This window comes from Sycon ciliatum, chromosome 4 (assembly GCF_964019385.1).
Source record: "Sycon ciliatum chromosome 4, ocSycCili1.1, whole genome shotgun sequence".
NCBI lineage: Eukaryota > Metazoa > Porifera > Calcarea > Leucosolenida > Sycettidae > Sycon > Sycon ciliatum.
In genome coordinates this window covers 823,142-842,102 of record NC_088646.1, presented here as the reverse complement: position 1 = coordinate 842,102, position 18,961 = coordinate 823,142, and the positions used below count along the sequence as shown (strand labels likewise).

Sequence of the window (18,961 nt, the reverse complement as noted above, 5' to 3'; positions counted from 1 at the left end):
ATGAGTGCTGAAGCACAATGTCGACTACCAATATGGGCAGAGCATTGCACGGCGGTACGGAGCATCTCATCAACTTCAAGTATTATTATTATTATTAAACAGTACTATACTCAGCCCTATTACCACATGCACACTGTAGTGCAGTTCTTGTGGCGTTGGCGTTCACCCCTCACACACGCACGCACACACACACGCGCGCGCGCGCACACTGGAAAATAGTGGATTCACCGACGTCGATGATCCTGGGCTACTGGTGTGTGCAGCCATACAGTTGACTAGCTGTGCTCCAATGAGTGGATAACATAGATAATACTAAGCATTACGGCAGCTAATGCACCAACGTTGAAAATTTGGGTAGTAAGTAGACGAAAGTGTGCCGCAGTTTCTGGTGGCGGGGGTTGTGTGGATGGGTCGTCTGCTAGTTTGTGATAATGTTCCTCCAAATGGTCTCTTGCTTTCCGCATTATGTCGTCCATGTTTGCTGTATTCGGCTTCCAAGTTGTTTCCCGCTCCTTCTCCATGCGTGAGATCACATCTTGTGGATTGCGGGCCACGTCATTGAGCCGTTCGTACGCCTCCAACACAGCCATAAAGCGAGTATGCGCATCCTCATCTCCAGGATTTGTATCCGGATGGAGTTGCAAGGACAAGTTATAGTATGCTTGCTTGATGTCTGCTGCAGATGCACCCTCTGCTAATCCCAACACTTTCAGATAATCAGTCCTAGTGAAGGCTGCAGTTGACGTCGAGTGGAATCGTCTCTGCACCAGCGGGGCTTGACATCCCTGCAGCCGGGGTTGTTGTAATAATGTAGCGGACAGCTTCAAAAATCTACACCGTTGCATTGCGCTAAGGATACCTAGTATGGCGTTCACACGATAGGCGAGGTGGTAGGAACAAGGAATCGGGGCACGGGTTGTTGCCCTCACTTGCTGCAGAACGAACGGAGGAGGGTTTGCTCCCAACTTTCTTCTGGTACAAGTCCGACGAGAGTTGATAAAAAAGCAAACCAGTGGGGTTCGGCTAACAGGATAATCCAAGAGAAGTGTTATCCTTGTTTGTTGCTAGATAGAGTGCAACAGCAGTGCCAAACCCCTTCCTTCGACTTCTGCAGAGAGCAAGGCAACCTAAGGAACACGAAACTAGAAGAAATGGCGAAGACGAACAGCCAGAAATTTTCTTTTCACCATGGTTCCACGTGAGGACGCTACGATGAGACGCGTACGAACGTCTCTCATTGGTCATTTCAGCATCCCGTACACATTACTTTCGTCACGATCACGTGAAGTTTTTTATCACGTGAAGTGGCACGTATGTATCGTCCTTCCGTACATACACCGTAGATCTACTGCGCGATCGTATGCGTGGCATTGCGTGCGCGGCGCGCGTATGGATGATGAGGACTCGATCGACGTAACCATGTACCATGTACCAGTTACCTGGTAACGACGTCACGTCACGTCGTTACACGTGACGTCGATCGCGATCGATCGATCGAGCTTTATTTTATTTTATTTTTTTTATTCGACTGAGCTTTTTAGTGACATCTCCATGGCGATGCGAGTACGCCGGTGTCGCGGTGGGAGATTTGAAAGCTGGCTTGTCCTTTCTCAACTCAAGAAAGTCAAAAAACTTGAAAAAGTACAAGAAGTGTACCCGAAGCACGTAGGGCACATCATTGATTTACGATTCACCAGCCGCGCTTTTGGTCTATAGCTTCTCCTTTCTTGTCATTACTAGTATGCTGTATGTTGTTGTGCATGGGTAGCCGGTAAATTGAAAAGGCTAAGGAAATGTTGCAAACGAAGCGAGCTCAGAAAACCAAGAAAAAAGCGTGTGACTATGGGAAACAGGCAGCTGATGATCATAGGGCTAAGGACCCTTGGGAAGAGGAGTCTGTGAAAGCATCAGTATACGATGTGTCATCCCCGTCATCTGAGTCCTCGTCCTCGTCAGTCCCCTCTGGGTGAGTGTTAATTCTTGACAGTGTAAACTGTGAAGTGAGTCCATACAATCATGTCATCTGGGTAGCATCAACGGATAGAGCTAGATATATCACTTGTGAACATTTGCACTGCAGCACAATAGCTTGGATAAGGATAGAAAAGAGTAACCCCCGAGTGCACACCCATATGCAGAGCTGTAACTGCTCTTCCGACAGAAGTACAGTATAATAATAATTTTGATAATGCAATGCTTTATACTGATACAGTATACACAACAAACAATAGTCATGTTGTCCGAAGTCTCCGGACCGTGGCCATTCCACAGTACTGTTCTGCACAAGTCGGCACACATGGCTACAAACAGACACACGTGACACATTGATACCTTCACACGCAGAAGTGTTCAGTGAGCGTTGCATCGCAAGAACAAGGTCAACTTCAAACTCTTTTGGGTCAGGATGTCAAGCTGCAGTTACTTGCTCTGCAGGGCATTGTGCTCTGGAATAAGCATGCACATATATGTACATACACCTTAGAATCACGTGTGATGGTTCATTCCACATAGCATAGGGTTTGCAAGTACTATGTCACGCCCACGCCATGGAGTCATGACAACGCTGATTTTTTGGACCCAATTGGATCCAGGTTTTGTATGGATCCATACACGATGATACACGTTTCCTTCACAGTGCAGTGGGGTTACACATTCACCAGTACTGATTGGAATACATAATCATTGCTTGTGCCGGAAAGGGTGCATAAGCATGTGACACGAGGGCCGACTCATCAGATAAGAATTATTGTCTTACTGCACTTCTTGACCGCGAAGTCATTGTTTATATGATCTGAACAAAGCCTCTTGTACGGGGCACAGCATAACACAGTTTGCCACATTGAAGGAGGAGAACGCAATCCATGTACATAAGAAACCAATTGACTGCCTAATGTCTAATGATCACCAACTCGTGAAACTCCGAGACAACAACAGCGCTTTGTTTTCCCTTTTCTATACCTGTAAGAAACCGATTTCATGCACAGGGGAAACAATAACGTTCCAACATGTTCAAGCCACTTGTATGGTCAAGAAAACTCCCATACAATAAATCATATAATTATATAATACAGCACATCTTCCCTTTCTTTGCTTGTGCAGTTCAAGTTGTGCTGGGAGCTCTCAATTCACCTCACGTACCCTCTCTACCACCAGTACAAAGAGAGGCTGCGCAGCCAGTGGCAAGGCTGGTACTGCCGTGGGCTATGGTCGCCAGAAGGTCGGTGGCACCTACAGCAAGAAGAAACAGCCAGCGAGCACTGCATCTACTGCAGCCATGCGTGGAAGGAGTTCAAGAACGGCACAGACGTCACGGTCAACATCGCAGACTCAGAAAGTGAAAGATACCTGGATGTTTGGCACAGCTGCTGAGAAAGAGAACAAAGCGCTTGCAGTAAAATCTAAAACAAAGCAGGCACAGAAGAGTCAGAAGACTGATTTGGAGTATTCTGACTTCTTCGAGGAGAAAGTAAGTGTGCCTCTTCTCTGCATAAGCATGCGTGTTGTGCAAGGCTGGTGCGTGTATGTTGTACAAGGCTGGTGCATGTATGTTGTACAAGGCTGGTGTATTGATGTTGTACAAGGCTGGTGTATTGATGTGCTGTGAGGTCATCATACTCAATCTCAGGGCATTGCATTGAGGTGTATGTTATTTTATTTATTTATTTATTTCTGCACCTCGTAGCATGTCAAGACAGCCAATTGAATTGAGGAGAGGATGAGACCAACCACGGAAGAAGAGAAAAAAGAAAAGAAAAGCACGTACACAAAAGGGGTAGGGATTAGCAAGTTACAAAGCAATGGGATGCCCAGCGAGCTATGCAGCAGAAGTGGTGACTGTGATTTTGTTCACCGTGTTGTGTAGGGAACTATCAGTTGGTAGGGCCACGGTTGGCCAGTCAAAGCTTAGTGATGTGTTCCACTTCTCATACACCGACTATGCTATATCGTGTCTGGCTAGCTGAACGTTGTGTTGAGAACGAATTTTGTCCCCGAGATTTGCTAGACGTAGTACAGTTGAACATCGATTATCCGACCACCTCTGGGCAGACAACTGTCAGGCGGTGTTCAGATAAGGCAAATGTTCTGGATAAGAAAAAACTGTCACTCACACACTTTCAGTGGTTATTACTAGCCGCACGACCTTTTTACTTTTTACTTTTCAAAATTTTCGTATTTTTTGAATGGCTCACTACATGCATAGTGCGTACTCTACGGCACGTGCGCCCAAAAAAACTGTTACGGATAATCGAATGGTCGGATAGTCGATGTGCAGATAATCGATGTTCAACTGTATGTACACGTGCACATGCGTGCTATTGTGACTGTATGACTGTGTGCGGGCGGGCGTTGTTTTCATGCAGCATGCGGTGGGTGAGTAGTTGCATGGTCATCATCTTGTGCACTGCATTGGATTGTAGTTATTGCATACTGCATATTGCAGGACCGTGCAGTACATTGTCGATAGCGAAGAAATGATCAACCAACAACCCCTTTTCTTTGTGTCTCTCTCTCCTTGCAGGCTCCAAAGAAGACTGCCTCCGCTCTGGCAAGTGGAAGTTCAACGGCAACTCGGGCTAAAAGTGATTTCAGATTGACGCATCGACCGTCTGAGACAATAATTCCGGAAACACCAGAAGCTCAGTTTACTACGGGCGGCCGAGGCAAGAGGGTGCTGGGCGATGGGAGATCACAACCTATGCCTAGTTTTGTACCAGATTCGCCTGATTTCAGCATTTGTCCGGATGATTTTCAAGCAACATCCACACCGTTTTGTGGCAACGCTGCGGCTAGCGGTCGCACGTTATCACGTGTTCCGGTTGCCAATCCAACTACAGGGTGCAGTCGGAACGCTACGGCCCATTTTCGGCCAGCAATGTCCACACCAGTGTGTGAGGTCAGCTCAGCAGCCGGTGTTCGAAGCTCAGCACCTATTCCAGTGTTTGGTCTGACGCCGGCTGGCGGGCATGACAGTCACAGCGAGCATGCAAGCAGTACTCTACCGTCTAACGACACATCGCATGGTCCTGCAAGCAGTACTCTACCGTCTGATGACACATCGAATGGTCCTGCAAGCAGTAGCCACCACAGCGATGCGGCAGTTGGCAGCAGTGAGGACGATTCTTCTTTGATGGACACGGGCGTGTGCAATCATGGTGGTACTCAGCAACCAGTAGCAGCTGCATGTCAGTTACATACCACCAGCAGCAGCGGCAGCAGCAGTAGCAGCAGCGGCGGCGGGGTCAATACTGTGAGCAGTGGTGAGAGTACTGAGAATACCAGCGTGCAATCTGAAGACAAGGCCAGTGACGTCTGCGACGTAAGCACGCCAGAACCCTGCCGTCGTCGCCGCCCTACCCGAAACACCACTCGCCAGGACAAAGCTCACCGTACGTCACTAGCCCTGCGGTGTAGTCGCTACTTCATCAATGCTCAACCATCTGCAAGCCCCATGCCTACAACTATTGTCATTGATGATTCCACAGTTGAAGAAGTGGAACATCAGCTGGGTGATATGTCTATATCGGATGCTGCGACTCATCAACGTTCTGCTAGCGAGGTGTTTCCTATTGTTTGTCAAGAGAAGAGCGGTGTTAGCACCTCCATGAATGGAGTGAGCCCTGCCTTGTCCACTGACCCAGGCAGCAAGGCTAGAGCTGCAGGCAAGGATCACAGCAGGAAAACGCCCGTTCCGCTCGATCCCAGAGTGCTGGCGCGGCATATGGATGCAAATCTGATTGGTGACATGACAATAGCAGACTGGGTAAGCGAGGAGGACTGTTGGTGATTGTCATACTGCCAGACACTCAGAGAAGTACATTGATACATGACGTACAATACTGTATGGTCTACACCAGCAGCATATCGCATGACTGATTTCGATGCCACTTGTGTTCCTTGTCTAACTGAATGTCTAGTATGAGTCACTAAGTATGACCCATTTTTAGTCTAGAAACTACATGACATTGTACATGTCGTGATAGCTCGTTTATATCAACGGTATGCAGTTTTACAGTAGCCAACACATGCCTGGCTGTAGATGGTCACAATGTTTGAGTGGCATCAGGTGTGTGTGTGTGTGTGTGTGTGTGTGTGTGTATGCGCACGCGTGTATGTGTGTATGCGCGTATGTGTGTATGCACGCGTCAAATTGACATTTCCAGGTATTTCCTCTCACACCGGCGGTGCAAGCATCCCCCAGAGACCAGCTACTGGCAATCTGTGGTCAAATCAAACCTATACCATTTAGTGACATCTTCACGAAAAGGTCAGTAATTCAGCGTCATGTCCGTAGTAACCTCTGCTGGGGTTTAGGATTAGGTCGATGCTTTGCAAAGACTCTTGTAGTAGCTTGTGCGAAGTTGTTTGAAGTAGAAACATGGACACCGTAGATGCTGACTGACATGCACACGACTTGCATTGCATAAGGCTTTAATAGACCCTGGAGAAAATGACAAGACATGTACTGCAAGTCATGATGCCAGTTCTTTCATACAGCTCATATTCACCATACAATGTGCCTTTGCCTCAAAACGAGAATAATCTGCCAAATACACGAGGCAGGGGTGGCTAGAACCAGCTACGGCGAGAACATTTATACTGATGTATCTGTGCATTGGTATTCTGCGTACTGCTGTGATTTCAGCATGCTACGTCAGTGTCGCAAGGTTGGTGAGGGTGTCTATGGCGAAGTGTTTGTTGCTACTAATGGTCATTCTGAACAAGTCGCACTCAAGGTATGCTTGCTTCGGGTCTGTGTGTATGTTCGTGTGTTGGTGTGTGTATGTGTGTGTACCGTATTATCTCTATTATAAGCACGGTCCTTTATTTTTTCAATGTACCTCCGCCCCGTGCTATTAATGGAGACGTTCCTTTATTGGAGACTGTTCCATTATTATTTCAACCTCATTTCAAAGGCATGTTGCCATGCCAAATTCATGTCAGACACACACATTTCAGGATTTTTTCGCCGGTACAGATAATGAATTTACATAGTGTGCTTATAATGAAGACTGAGCACTTTATTTTTTGAATGCCACCCCAAGGTGTTCTATTATTGGAGACGTGCTATTATTGGAGACTGTGCTTATATTAGAGATAATACGGTATGTGTGTGTATGTGTATGTGTGTATATGTGTGCATGCGTGCACGTGTGTGTATGTGTGGGTGCACGCGTGAATGTGTGTGTATGCGGATTTTTGAGGGGGGGGGGGGGGTGGCTGGGCACTAGTTGACTTATGCAGTCTGATTTCATAGAGCAGCTGCACTGCTATTGTATGGAACTGTTGATACTTGTGTGATACTACTGCACTGCAATTACATGTCGATACTTGTTATACTACTTAGGTGATACCAATCGAAGGATCTCATGTGGTCAATGGCGAGCCGCAGAAAACCTTTGCAGAGATGATTCCAGAGATGCTCATTTCAACGTAAGGCATATTTGTTTTTGTATGTAAGGCGTGAACAGGCTACGCACACTTTTTTTTATCAGTAGGCCAGTGTGTGTGTGGGGGGGGGGGGGGTTGTGTGGCACCGTACTATGCCGAGGTGTGACACTTGTAGTAGTTCAAAGCAGCCACTCTATTGTATTCTATGTGTATTTCCTAAAGTCACATGTTCTGTATGTCAAATTAAGGGAGTATCTAAATGTGCCTGTAAGATCTACAATCTCAGTCGGCTAAGCCCAGTCTGAAAGTCTCACTTTGCCAGTCCCAGTGTCTCACCACCAGCAAACGGCCTGCTAAGCATCTCCAAGCTAATCCATGCTACTCGTACAGCCAATACCTGTGCATATTAGCTGTGACTATTTTCCTGGATGCACTGGTTGGCATTGAATTTGTTCCCTGAAGTATTTTGAATGTTTGCGAGACAGCTCAGAGTCTCCATTCCTTCCACATACCGGCACGCGCGCGCGCGCGCGCACGCACACACACACACACACACACACACACACACACACACATGTGCGCGCATGTGTGTATGTGCACCAAAAGCAGTCGATGTTACACAAAGATGAAATGTCTACTACATGTATTGGGCCAAGTTAGAAAATGATTCTTTACTGTCAGCGCCCGCCCCGAATTTTCTCCCTCCCGGCCAGATTATTATTATTTTTAATTCCGGTAAATGCACTGTATGTACTGCGATCTATGCCTATTAAGTATATGCGGCCTTTACTCAGCGTGGCTGTAGATCTTGGAAGGCCAAGTCCACAGATTGAACCATGCGTGTAGGTGGTATGGGCTTGAAAAGTGAAAGAGATTATCAGCTGCCTGATTTTCTTTGTTGTCCTAAGTTGGTTGTTTCACTTTTCCGTATGTGCATCCTCAAAAATCTCTTGCAAGATGTTATTCACGGCTGATGATTCATCTGCATCACATGGACTTATCTCACTCTGCGCAAAATGGCTTCCAAAAAAGAATAGTGAAGAAAAGGCATGTCTAGGGGTTGCGCACACCTACACTAGGCACACCATGCATGAAAATAAAATATAATAAAACCGTATGCCCCGATTTCTCAGGAAAATCTGACGATAAGAAATCTATATATTTTACATGGCCTTAGCTGCCTGCTGCTAGCTTTTGGTATTTGCTTGATGATGGTTGATGGGTGGTTAGAGAGGCTGTACACATACATTGGTCTGATGATAGTTCGAATGCGTGAAACTTAAAGTTATAGTCTTCCTCCGATGTGTGTGGACATACATTGATGTATCAGTGGGCTTGTGGCAGTGGGCTTGTGGTACCGGTAATATGTTCCATCTGCTAAGTTCCACACCACTGTGACGTAGCCTCCACAAATCGCTCCGCCGCGCGAGTGTGTTCAGAAGTCTAGATGTGTACGTGAGCTCTGCATACCTAGCGTACCTCAGCGACCTGTGACAAGCAGCATGTCATTGTCGTGTGTCAGGATCTTGCAAGGCACAGCAGTTTGTATTAGTGTTCTCAATGACATATGTAAGCATGGTGTAGCCACGGCCCGGTGTGTCAGGGTGTGTCAGGATGTGCCACTCCGTCGTCAAAGTAAGACATTAGACAGGCCCGCCAGAACCGGTCCGGTTGGTCAGGTTATCACCGGACCAACTTTGCAACTGCCAACGCATGTTTACTGCTGAGGGGGGCATTTGTCACCGCCATATTATACACAAACTGTTTGAAAGACTATGGTACGACCGGACCAATTGAAAACTGCTTCCGGCGGTCCTGTTAGAACTGGTGCATTGTCCCCCAAAATATGAACCCATCCACCTAAATCGCGAATGATGGGACCCGACCGCACCAGTAGCACGGGGTTCCTACCTGTGCATGTATCTCGCGGCGATGGTCCATGGTCGCCGGCCGTCCTACGTTGCATATCCCACATAACACAGTAGCACTGGCACCAGTGGTGTCTTTGCTTCCTTTGCCTTAGCCTAAGGTGCGCCGAGTCGAGGTTTGGTAATGAATCATCCCATTGTAGCTATTGCACTATCCTGTACGCTCCCGACCTCGTGCTACTGGTGAATTAAGGTCCCGTCATTCGCGATTTAGGTGGATCAGTCCATATTCCGGGGGGGGGGGGGGGGGGCAGTATATATACCAGTGTATTCGGCAAAAAATCCGGCCAGTGCTGCACATGGTAGTCGCACATGGTAGTCAACTACCATGTACATATGTGCGACTACCATGTGCAGCACTGGCCGGATTTTTTGGCAAATAATTAGGGCTCAAACGGTCACGGTTTTACCCCTAACGGTTAACTGCTAAGCTAACGGTCGGTTTAACGGTTATAACCTATAAGCCACGGCAATCCTGCGGACTCTTTTTTAACCGTATATTTGAATACTTATTCAAAAACTGTACCCTATTCAGTGCAACGCACACATGTACATTCTCTTGCATGCTCATTCATACATACTCTCACACCAAGAGACCAGATATGACCGAGTTGACAGCCCAGAAATTGCGTACGCGTGCGACAGCCTGCGAAAGTGCATACTTTGCAACGACCTGATACTTGAAAAATTGACTGAAAAGTTACTGCGTAACCGATATCAAGAGTAGATAAACAAGAGTGTGCAACTCGCGGATGGGTTGGCCCACGGCGGAATTTTTTGTTGACGTAATCTTTTCGACGACGCACGCGCTGCGAGTCTTTCGGAAAGTTTTCCCTCGTGCTCTTGGCTGGGCTTTACACTACAAGGTCGGTGTCCAGCACGTGCTCTCACACTGCTCTGCGGCAAACTGCGCGTTTCTCTGAAAAAAGGTGACGTCAACAAAAAATTCCGCCGTGGGCGGGGGCATCTGCAGATTGTGCAGGAGAGATCCGGAGTTGCACACTCTTGTTTATCTACTCTTGCCGATATCTTTATCGGTTAACCGTTAATTCTTCGTAACCGGTCTGCAACCGGTTAATCGGACTAACTGTTTGAGCCCTACAAATAATTGTATTTACTACTCCCTGGTCAATGCACGACATGCACTGACAGCAGCTTCTGACTACTGACAGTGACTACTGACAGTAGAGCGCCGCAAGTGTGTGGGATAACTAACTGTTACTTAATTTGTCCACAACACCAGATGCTGCCGTGGTTCTATCGATGACGTGCAGGCTGCAATGAGCAAGCAGGGTGGGCTGTCTGCCGAGCTCAATGTGCCACACAAGGCGTAAAGTAACTAGTTACCGACTTATTGTCTCTCGACCACATGCGACGCTCAACTGTCTTCCCTGGGATGACCTGCGTCTCCGGCCTGCAGTCCTGGCAACTGGGCGCTAGGGCAGGGGCGCTCTACACTACAGCCGGGTTGTGATACTGATAGCGCGTGCTTATCGCAGATTGAAAGTGCTAGCGCGCGGCAGCCAAAGCGGCGCAGCGTAGATCTACGACGTCGACGTAACCTAGCTGCTGCGCTGGTGCATCGATATTTTTTTATGCAAGTCTTGCAACTCGAGGACGTCATCACGTTTGTTGAATCTTCCTCTGCAATCTTGCTTCGCATTTTGTTTGTTGGGGTGTGATTCTTCTCATACCCTGGCTATAGGATGTATCGATGAGCACTCCGAGCTGAAGAACAGGAGAGAAGCGCCGTGTTGCCTCGGCCGTGAGCCTTCGTCTTTTCCACAAATGAAGGAAGGATGTTCTCTGGCTGGGTGGCGTTTCGCCCTCCGTTTGGCGATGCCCCAGGAGGGCCCATTTCAGTACTGGACAAGTTTCCACCAGAGACTGGTCTCTCGATAACCATTGCTGTTGTGGACTCTATTTTACCTCTTCGGGTGGATGCAACTCACCCACCTGTCATTAGCACTGAAGACGATGTCGACTGGATTATGAATGTTTTAGCCTACGGGCTGCGTCTTCCACTGGAGTACGACGAAAACATTCGAAAATGTTGTCAATTATACCAAGACTGGCTGAACGTTCTGGTCAATTTGCCCTCAACTGCTCCGACTTGTATTAGACACAGGCCTGAATTTTATGCAAGACGCATCTTGGAACAGTTCGAAGGAGTTTTCAACCTAAGAAATGGTTCCGATGGAAGTAAAGTTGCCGTACATATACGACTTTGTATGTACGTTTTGGGCATCATCCAACGTCTGGCTTTCCATGCCAAACTCAGCCAAACAACATGGAACACGCTGCTGAATTCTCTTGTGAGAGTTTGTGATCGGCTGCTATCGCCACCATGTGGAATGTATGGAACGTTGGCTGAGAGAATAGGTGAGAGCCTGGTGCAGGCACTCTACAACGTGTGGATCAAAGCCTGTGATGGGAACTTCCCTGCACCCGCTTTGTGGAAGACGATGCAGGAAGCAGTCATTGGCTGGCGCCATCAGCGGCCTGTTGTGGATGAGTGGACGCGGGTGTGCGAGGCTCTCACACGTAGTGTTGTTCGCCATCTGTACGGCGGCTCCCATGGTGATGAGTTATCCATCAAAGCCTCATATGAGGATGGGACGGCGGAGACACTGAATCTGAGCATTGCTGCAGATGCGCTGGTTCAATGTTGGTATCGCTTCTTGCTCATTCTTGGTAACCCGGTGGAGTTGTCTCGGCCACAAATCATCGGCAAGACACCTGCCTTTCACCAAGCTGCGGCCGACTCTGGTGACCTGGAACAACAGCATACGTGTTTGCAACGCCTGCCAACCATCTTTCTTCTAGCCCAGAGAGGAGTGGCAAGCCTTGTGGATCTTTTCCTGGAGTTATCCGTGCAGCCGGGCCAGCTGTCACGTGCCGGTGACGACGATGAGTCGCATAACTCTGTAGCCATGTCTCCTACAGCAGCGGTCACAGCAGAACCGAGAGTCCATGATGTTGCCGGTTCCGCTCCCATTTCTTTCCTGCCAGCGTCGTTATTTTCGGCGGCAGCCTCGTCGCGCAATGCCAACAGTCCTTCTCGTCCAGCACTGCCCAAGCGTAGTACACTACTGCATATCTTTGGCGAATGGCTGTTTCAAGCTGCATTACCCAGCCCGGAAGATCTGCGTAATATCAATCGGATCATGGCGGGCGGATCTGCTGCGAATGCTGCTGGTCGGATTGAGGATGGCTATGGCGTCGGTGTACCTCTGGCAGCGTTTGAGGCAGGGCGAGCAGAAGCACTGGCATGCCTGTGTAGAATATTCTGTGCCAGTTGCTGCGACGAGAAGTTTGTGCCTGTGTACTTAGCGCGCTTCTACTACGTGCTCCAGCAGGGCTTGGTCTATTTGCCCAGTTATCACCGTGGTGACGTGCTGTCCAATTTGCTGATAAACAGCACAGAGATCTTCTGCAACGATCTGGCCGGTGCGTTCTGCCTTGTTCCTGGGTATCTGGCAGCTCTAGAGTTCGTCCTGCCAATGGCAATGCTGCCATTCAGCAGCAATGTCAATGTGCAGGACCTGCGCTTCTGCTCCACTCGCATCCTGATGTCACTGCTGTGTGTACCAATGCACTTCAACGACCTAACCGTGTGCGACCTATCTCTGTCTAGTAAATCTCGGCCCGATTCAGGCAAGGTGCCTGGCTCAAAGAGTGACTATCTGATCTCACCAGTTGAGCACGACCCTGGCAGTACGCGTTTTGCCAGCTTCCGAGGTGCAATCGTCAACCTTGTGTTCAGTGCGCTGCGGTGTGAGAAGTCGCCCGCTGTCATACAGCTGTTGCTGGGAGCAGTCATGGTCATGGTGCAGGATGTAGCTGCCGTGGAGAAGGCCCGCAACTTGGAGGCTGCCTCTGACCCAACAGCAAGACCTGGTACCAGTTCCACACCGGCCGCCGCCCAATCACCCACGGCTGATGGTAATCTGCTAGGTGCTGAACCCGGCGCTCACCTTGGCTCTTTGCGCAACAGTTCCTCTGGAGTCATGGATGCGGCTGCGCTGTGCGTGCGTGCCTGTCGCGATATCACGCAGCGCTTCTTGCGCGTGGATCCCAGCAACAGTGTTCACGTGACTATGTCCGTACTGGACCTGATGAGTGGCCTTGCTAGTCTCAACCTACCCGGTGTCAGCGGTGTGGAGTGGCGCTACACTGTACGCTGGCTCTGCGACTTTATCAACACGCTAGTCTGCCAGCCACCACGCGCACACTCTCGTGATCTGCACAGCATGATCGTAGCGGCGTACCACTGCTTACTAGCATGGACAACCTGCAATCATCGCTTGCTGTTTGAAGAGGAGCCCCTACGTGCTGTTCTGGATGTGTGTGAGCTAGGTCTAACTGGCAGCAAGTCAGTCAGTAAGCCACGCGATGATGAGGAGCCAGTCAAGTCCCTGCGCGGAGAAAAGGAGTTCAGACCAGTCTCTAGGCGTGTATTGGAAGCAGCCGAAATGGTGCTGTACGCCATTCTGGAGCACCTCGGTGCTTTCCCGCCACCTATGGGCCCTGGTGCCGTGTCGTCCATGTTGGATGAAGCCGCGCTCATCAAGCTTGCATCGCGCTATCGTAACGTGTCTGACCTGGCATTTAGCTACTATGCTGTGGACTCGACCACCCTGGTTGGCTTACTGCCTTGTTCTGTGACTTCAGACACAGGTCTACCAGCGGTCACCGTCATCTTGCGCGGTCCAAGTGGCCGGCACACATGGACTATGCAGCTTCGACAGGTGCCTCGCCATGCTCAGCCGCAACTTGTCGAGCAGTTAGCGCCAGTACGTCGTCCAGAGCCACACTCTGACCCCCCACCGGTGGTCTTACCACCTCGTCCACCGTGGCCCGATGTTGTCAAGACCATGCCAGTCACAGAAGCAGACTCCAGCATTCCATCGCTCTCTGATATTCTGGACCCGTCGACAGCGAAGGTTCACGACCGCGTGCAAGATCTTGTCAAGCAGCAGTCTGCTTTGGAGCGGGAATTTGTTGCCAATCTTCCAGGCAGCAAGTTCAACGTCAAGCCAGTTGATATGAAGCCGCCGCGTATTCGTGACGTGTTCCAGACAAGTCGACTGCTGATGTCGCATTTGGGTCTGGTCACTCCAGAGAGTCTGATGTCGTCTTTCAGCAAGTCTGTCGATCGCCCTGACTCGTTCACGTTGGTGGACAGTGAGAAGGCATCGTTTCAGCCGCAGCTGCAGAACTTGGACGGCGTACCTACTCGTCACACAGATACCGTGTACGTATTCTACGTGCGACCAGGTCAGTCATCACTCGGCGATTTGCTCTCCAACCGCAACCTGCTCGGCCCGCAGAAGCCTGAGTTTGCCGAGTTTCTGAATGCTCTTGGCTGGCCTGTTGATCTGGGCACTCATCCCGGTTTCAAGGGTGCTGTGTCTTGTCTGCACTCGCCCAACGACGCCGGTCAATCACCAATGCCCTACTTCGCTGACAACAACTCTGAGGTGCTTTTCGTTGTGCCGTCGCTGCAGAAACGAGCACGCCAAGTCATTGCCAAGCTGCAGGAACACTCCAACGCAAGTAATAGTGATGGCGCTGGTGCTGCTGCGACGTCTTCTTCTGCTGCTGCATCTGCTACAGGTGCAACTGGGACTGGAGATGAGATACCGTCTTCTGTAAAGATGGATATCCTGGGGCAATGCGCTCGAGATCTAGATCTACCTCCTGGTGCCGGTGTGGCAAGCTGTGCTTCTTCTTCATCCCTGACACCGTTTCCTACTGCGGCAACCAATGCGGCCGCTGCTCGCTCGGCAGTTACGCCCCTCGCTTGGCAGCTGGACACCTCTATCATCATTGTCTGGCTAGAGCGCTTTGAAGACTGGGCGTCTTTCCCGCTTGGCAAGATTGGTGAGCTGGTCACACCCCTGCATGGCTCCTCGATGGCTGGAGGTAATCTGCCAGTGCAAGCACTGTTTGTCCATCCACTCAACACCGGCTTATATCGCATCAAACGTGTGTCACCGCCGTCGTCTCGCTGGGTTATGGCTGGTCCGCTACTGAGCGACATGGTTGTCAGCCGGCGTTCTCTCGGCCCACTAGTCCGTCAGACGGTCATGAACATGGCCAAGCGACGTCGTATTGTCTCCGACAGTTACTCTCCGCCGCATGCGCTGCGCAAGCGTCGCGTCGAGGACCTGTGCAAGAGCCACGCTGTCAAGCAGACAGTGCCGGATTTCTATAGTGCTCTATTCCGTGTTTGACCTGCTAATCCCCTGCTAGTCTCCGCTGGTAGTAGTATACCTGCCTGGGTGGCTTGGTGATGAGGACCATAACATGCTGATTTACCCCATACACTTGATCACAGTCATATGAAAAATATATCTTTTTTTTGTCTCTGTATAGCTCACTTTATGTCCGACGTCTTTATACATATCATACTTTTTCTGTCCGTAAAAATCGTTCTTTTGTCTTTCTTCAAATTTGATGTAGGCAAAGTATAGTTGAGTCATTCCCTGGCGGTTTGTTGTCCTTTATTATGTCTTTTCCTTTCAATTATTTTCAATTTATTCACCAAATAGCTAATGGGAGCGATTCCCTCATGTCTCTCTTTATGTTGACCGGCGATTGTTCGGCTAGTTGTTGACTACGTAATCCAACGCGATGGGATTGTGTTAGGTGTGCTCCAGCATGAGGCCATGGGCCGCATGTTTGTGTGAGAGAGCGTGCACGCTTTGTGTTACACTATGAGAATGTGCTGATCTTGTTGCAGTGCGCGCACTTCTGAGTGTGGCTTTGGTGGTTTTGTGTGCATGCGGAAACGCTGTCACCTGTGTGCGGGCATGTGTGAGTGTGGTGGGTGGGTGGATGGATGGATGGATGGGTGGTCGGTCGTATGGATGAATGGGTTGGCAGGCGGGCGGGTGGTCTGATGGATGGATGGATGTACTTGGGACAAGTACATGTCTACTACAATTGTAGTACATGATTTCCAACAAAACATCTGACCCAGGCTGTTGTATGATTATGGTAATTGATTGTTATGAATAACGACTGTCTGCAATTCTGGATGGTGAAGAGATGATGTGTGTGTGTGTGTGGGGGGGGGGGGGGGGGGGAGAGCCCTGCTGTGATACAGTGAACACCCTTCTCTCCATGCTGGGTTTTGCAATCATGTCATCATACCATACTAACGCACATATAAGCACATGCGCGCTTATAAGTGAATTTTTGCTACGAATCCAATTTTCGAAAATGAAATATTTTCGCCTAAACGCGCATGCGCGATCAGAGTTCGTTTGCCAGAGTCTTTGTGTTTGACTAGGTCTTGTGTCAGTTTCATGGTTCCTGTATGCTGTTTGCAGACTTTTATCCGTGATTGTGTCAAAGTGAGAATTTTGGTAGTGCTTTGCCTATAAGAGCATGCGCTTATATCCGAATACAGGCACATGTGCCTATATGTGCGTTACTACGGTACTAGTCTAGTACACTGAATGTACACAGCCTCTCCCCCGTGAATTCCGCGATTCCGCGGATTGCAGAATTTCCGCAGAATTCAGAAAATCCCGCGGAATATTGCAGAAAAGAGAGAAAAAACTGCTTTTTCTGGAGACTTTTGATTGCTGAGGTTGTTGGTATGTCTGTTGGCTCTGGGTTCCCAGTACTCGGTAGCCGAGGCTGGTTGGTAAAGTAACTCCAATTTCACTTCAAGGTACCAGTGCATCTAGTGTCTGCTTCTATCAAAGCAGTGTGCTGGCTATACTGGTTACCCCAGCAAGTGTAGGGTGTGCATAGGTAACTGTGTTGGCCGTTTTATGCCGATGTACTCCGTGTGGTGTAGACCAGGTGTGCATTGGTGGTCGATTCACATGGCTTCGCCAGTTGTGTGGATTAGACAGTTATCTGGCGCAAGTCTTGATCTGTCTCATTCAGATCTTGTTCGCTATCGTTGCTATAAGAGAAAATCTGTGGGTGCACATCCAGTGCATTTGCAGATTTGCGTGCTTCTCTTGCGACGGGCGTATACATGGTACATGGTACATGGTGTGTGTGCGTGTGTTTGTGTCTTACAGGCAGCTGAGTGGGCTAGGTGATACCGCAGGTACCAGCTCCTGTAGCAATCAGGTAAGGGGCCATTCGTAAATATCGATATTTATGTAGATACGAAAACTAGTCATTTGGGGGAGTGGGTTGAGCGCCTGTTCGTTTCTCAAAAAATATCGATGCACGGTTCGTATGTGCGGGCCCGTCCAGAAAAAAAGAAAAAAATACGATACTATGTGCCGTTTGTATGTGTTCGTTTCTCAGGAGGGGGGGGGGGGGGGGGGGGAGGGGGGTTCAAGGGAAATGACTAGTTTTTGTTTCCGAATAAAATTTAATATCGGTATTACCGATGGCCCCTAAAGCGGCATGAAAATGTCAATTCTCTCTCTCTTTCTTTCTTTCTTTCTTTCTCCCTTCTCCCAAAATGGTCTTTCTGCTGCGAACACTTTTTTTGCTACACTGGGGCCTACGACAACTATTACAGTGAAACCTGTCTAAGGCGACCCCTCAAGGGACGAGAAAAAGTGGTCGCCGTGGCCAGGTGGTCTTCTTATCCAGGTTCAGTGGGTCACGTGACCATATCCACATGATTGTGATACATCATTTTGATCAGTGTATCGCAGTGCACACACCTATGCTACTCTAGCACGACTCCTGTGCCTGGGGTCCTCAGACCTGTCAAGTGTCGTGCATGCACCATGTACATCTACACTTCCTGCACTGATGAGTGATGTGTAGATCTACCATGCATGGTGCACCATGCCATGCGTACATTTACATGTACTAGCACTGTGCAACGCGGTCGCGGGTGGGTAGTCGTCGGTCGCGTTGAGCGAGTGGTCGCCTTATCCGAGCTGTTTTGAATGTGAATGCATCCGTGACAAGGAAAAGTGGTCGCCATGGTCGAGTGGTCGCCGTATCCGAGTGGTCGCCATTACAGGTTTTACTGTATACGAATGAATGCAGTGTATAGGTCACACTTGCATAGCTATCTTCTGTCTTCTGTGTGGGTATCTGTGTGTACGTGCGCGCACGTGCACGTGTGTGTATGTGTGTGTGCATGTGCATGTGTATGTGCTTCAGAACTTCACTTCAAACTTCATCAAGTTGCACCGGTGAGCAATGACTGTGTCTAGTAGCTACACTGTGATTCTGGCATGTGTGCTACGGTTGTGTTGGTGGTGGTGGGGGTGGGGGAGGGGAGGGGAGGGGTATCATTTTGCTGATATGCTTGAGCATACGCCACATCCTGGCCTATCATGTCTTTCTGAAATTCCATCGTACAACCAAGTCACTAGTATTGCAGTACAGTACTGCACGCATGGCACATAGCACTCATATCTCAGTGTACATGTTCTTGTGTACATGTACATGCTACATGAGAGCGGAGTCCTCCGGTTTGATAGAGTGCTCAATGCGGAAGCAGAGCAGTAACACAGGAGTCACAGAGTACCACGCGTCTGGTTTGTTGTAACTAATAGTTTCATGCCAGATGGCAATCTTCAGACAACTGAATTCAGTTGTCTGAAGTTTGCCATCTGGCATGAAATCAATCCAGACGCGTGGTACTCTGTGACTCGTGTGCATGCTACATGCAATATCTGGCATGAATTGTTTGCAGCATG

At 49.1% G+C, this 18,961-nt stretch overlaps 2 protein-coding genes across 2 annotated transcripts in view; both read left to right on the top strand.

Annotated features, from left to right (window-relative positions):
* Positions 1 to 1,612: 1,612 nt before the first annotated feature.
* Positions 1,613 to 18,961, top strand: part of LOC135813783 (uncharacterized) — a 28,343-nt gene continuing 10,994 nt past the window's right edge. The window contains exons 1-8 of the mRNA XM_065326789.1: positions 1,613 to 1,966; positions 3,100 to 3,466; positions 4,520 to 5,761; positions 6,162 to 6,265; positions 6,644 to 6,734; positions 7,346 to 7,431; positions 17,366 to 17,417; positions 18,420 to 18,451. Of these exons, the coding sequence (XP_065182861.1) occupies positions 1,794 to 1,966; positions 3,100 to 3,466; positions 4,520 to 5,761; positions 6,162 to 6,265; positions 6,644 to 6,734; positions 7,346 to 7,431; positions 17,366 to 17,417; positions 18,420 to 18,451 (2,147 nt within the window). The 5' untranslated portion in view covers positions 1,613 to 1,793. The remainder of the gene's footprint in view (positions 1,967 to 3,099; positions 3,467 to 4,519; positions 5,762 to 6,161; positions 6,266 to 6,643; positions 6,735 to 7,345; positions 7,432 to 17,365; positions 17,418 to 18,419; positions 18,452 to 18,961) is intronic.
* On the top strand, positions 10,931 to 16,081 carry LOC135813781 (ral GTPase-activating protein subunit beta-like). The gene has a single exon (XM_065326786.1). It carries the CDS (start codon positions 11,117 to 11,119, stop codon positions 15,554 to 15,556), a length of 4,440 nt encoding a protein of 1,479 aa, XP_065182858.1. The 5' UTR covers positions 10,931 to 11,116; the 3' UTR covers positions 15,557 to 16,081.

Coding starts and splice junctions, on each gene's coding strand:
- LOC135813781 (XM_065326786.1), top strand. CDS start 11,117: ATGTTCTCTGGCTGGGTGGCGTTTCGCCCTCCGTTTGGCGATGCCCCA.